Below are 1,860 nucleotides of genomic sequence, written 5' to 3'. Positions count from 1 at the left end.
AGCCACTGGCTCGGAGATGGCTTTCCTAAGGCCACCATCGCCCAGTAGCCACTGGCTCGGAGATGGCTTTCCTCAGGCCGCGCGAGGTCATGAGCCGGATGCGACTGGAAGCCTGTTTTGTCCACGTGACTGAGGCAATTCCCACTACAGAGGCCCAGGGCTCTCTGCCCACCCACGAGCTGAGGCCAAGACGCTGGGGCCGCCCACAGGTGGCAGGGCTGGTTCTCAGCTGGCTGCCAGTGCGGGCAGAAGCAGGCTCGACCCCAAAGGCTCCGGCAGGGAGCCCTCCCAGCAATGGGGGTGGGGGCTGCCCCTCACCTTTCTGGTCCAGGACAGCCGCCCTCAACACAACGACCAGCTCCTCGCGACTGAGGTGCTCTGGCCGAAGCTGCCCCGGGAAGGGCTGGCACCCCAGGGGCCCCGGCCGTTTGCTGAAGCCGCGAACTGGCAGCTGGAGTCTGGAAAAGGAGGGGTGACCACGGAGTCAGCCCTTCCCGAAACCCGAAACCCGCGCTGTTCCCTCCCCTCCCAACGCCGGCGGCGTCCGTACAAGGGCCGCGCGCTGCGCTGCCCGAGACCCAGTCCCACTGGCCCCGCTTGGCAAGGCGGGAGCGGGCGCTCAGGGGGGCGGCGGGGCTAGCTGGGGGCCCCACGGCGGAGCCACGCGTCCACCTAACGCCAGCACAGGCACACGCCCGCCGGCCCCCGTCTCCCTCCCACACGGAGGAGGGCGTAGTCACCCAGCGTCGCCGCCCCGGCCCGCGCAGACCCCACGCGGGGGCCACCACGCAGCGCACACGCGGGGGAACGCGCGGCGGCCCCCCATGGCTCCGGGGAGGGCCGCGTCACGCGCCGCGCGGGAAGCCCCGCCCCGGCCCCCACAGCGCGCTTATTGGTCAGACGGAGTGTCAATCCGATTAGCGAGCGCTGGGGCGGGCTCAGGGCCGGCGGGGCGGGGCTTGTCCTCGCGCGGAGGAAGTGCCTGGGAACGGGGTGATGTTTACGGGACCAGAGGCCGCGGTTTCTGGCTTAACCTTCATAAATCACCGCCGGGCACAGTTTTGCAAGGAAAGTTGGGGGAAAACATACGCACACGCGTTGTTCCCGTGAACCTGCTTGAAGAACAGTTTGGTGCTTAATGCAAAAGGAGAGAAAAGCCAGAGGCTGGCAGGATTTCCCCAGGGCATGGCTTGCAAAAACAAACCACATTTCAGCGTTGGAAACAAGTTGTCCTGTGATTAGAGCTACTAGGAAACTGAAATAATGCTCCTCCTCTCTCCACCAGGCAGCCTCTGGGGTCTGCTAACCAGAAACGCAGGTCAACAGCCCTATGCAGGAGTCCCCCGAGTTGACAGTTGGAGTCACAGCACCCCGACCTTCCTCGCTGACAGAAATGGGGAGCTGGGTGAAATCAGAATCTTGATTTTTAAAATGCATCCTTTTAGCGCGGCTGTAGTGTGATGCATTGAGTTTAACCCTCGTAATATAGTAACCAAATCGAACTGTTCAAACTTATTCACAACTGTAGGAAATACTTGATTAGTTTAGATATGACCAAGGTGATACTACATAATTATAAGCAGTAATATACTAGAAAACAGAGAATGAAGAAATGAATGATTTTTCATCAGTGCTGTGCATTATTTTGCTGTTAGGACCCTGAGAGAAGCATCTTCCTTGAGTTTCAAGTGTTCTGATAAATGTAGTTAGCTGTTCCTTAGCTTGAATAAATAGCACCTTGAATTGCTGAAATGTAAGTGACTCCAAAGAATCAAAGTTCTTTTCTGTTCTGAAGTAGCAAGCGATGGCCACAGTGAGGGTTTCTTAGTGCAAGTAATTTTTTTTATAACAGTTTATTTT

The 1,860-nt window shown here is 58.1% G+C and overlaps 2 protein-coding genes across 4 annotated transcripts in view; one reads left to right on the top strand and one right to left on the bottom strand.

Annotated features, from left to right (window-relative positions):
* RPUSD3 (RNA pseudouridylate synthase domain containing 3) overlaps nt 1-874 on the bottom strand; it is a 6,573-nt gene extending 5,699 nt beyond the window's left edge. Inside the window, exons 1-2 of the mRNA XM_004692236.2 lie at nt 741-874; nt 319-458 (exon numbers count right to left, since the gene is read on the bottom strand). Of these exons, the coding sequence (XP_004692293.1) occupies nt 319-458; nt 741-826 (226 nt within the window). The 5' untranslated portion in view covers nt 827-874. The remainder of the gene's footprint in view (nt 1-318; nt 459-740) is intronic.
* Nucleotides 1-1,860, top strand: part of LOC101631922 (tubulin monoglycylase TTLL3) — a 38,397-nt gene that overhangs the window by 22,062 nt on the left and 14,475 nt on the right. Inside the window, exon 12 of one of the 3 annotated variants that reach the window (XM_012732109.1) lies at nt 1,286-1,854. The exons of the other annotated variants lie outside the window; for them this stretch is intronic. Within the exon in view, the coding sequence (XP_012587563.1) occupies nt 1,286-1,306 (21 nt within the window). The 3' untranslated portion in view covers nt 1,307-1,854. Of the gene's footprint in view, nt 1-1,285; nt 1,855-1,860 lie in introns of those variants that run through there. 3 annotated transcript variants of the gene reach the window in all.

The sequence above is a fragment of the Condylura cristata genome, unplaced genomic scaffold, assembly GCF_000260355.1.
Source record: "Condylura cristata isolate star-nosed mole 26May11 unplaced genomic scaffold, ConCri1.0 scaffold00033, whole genome shotgun sequence".
NCBI lineage: Eukaryota > Metazoa > Chordata > Mammalia > Eulipotyphla > Talpidae > Condylura > Condylura cristata.
The sequence above is the reverse complement of the archived record's forward strand: the minus strand, read 5'-3'. Positions and strand labels throughout refer to the sequence as shown.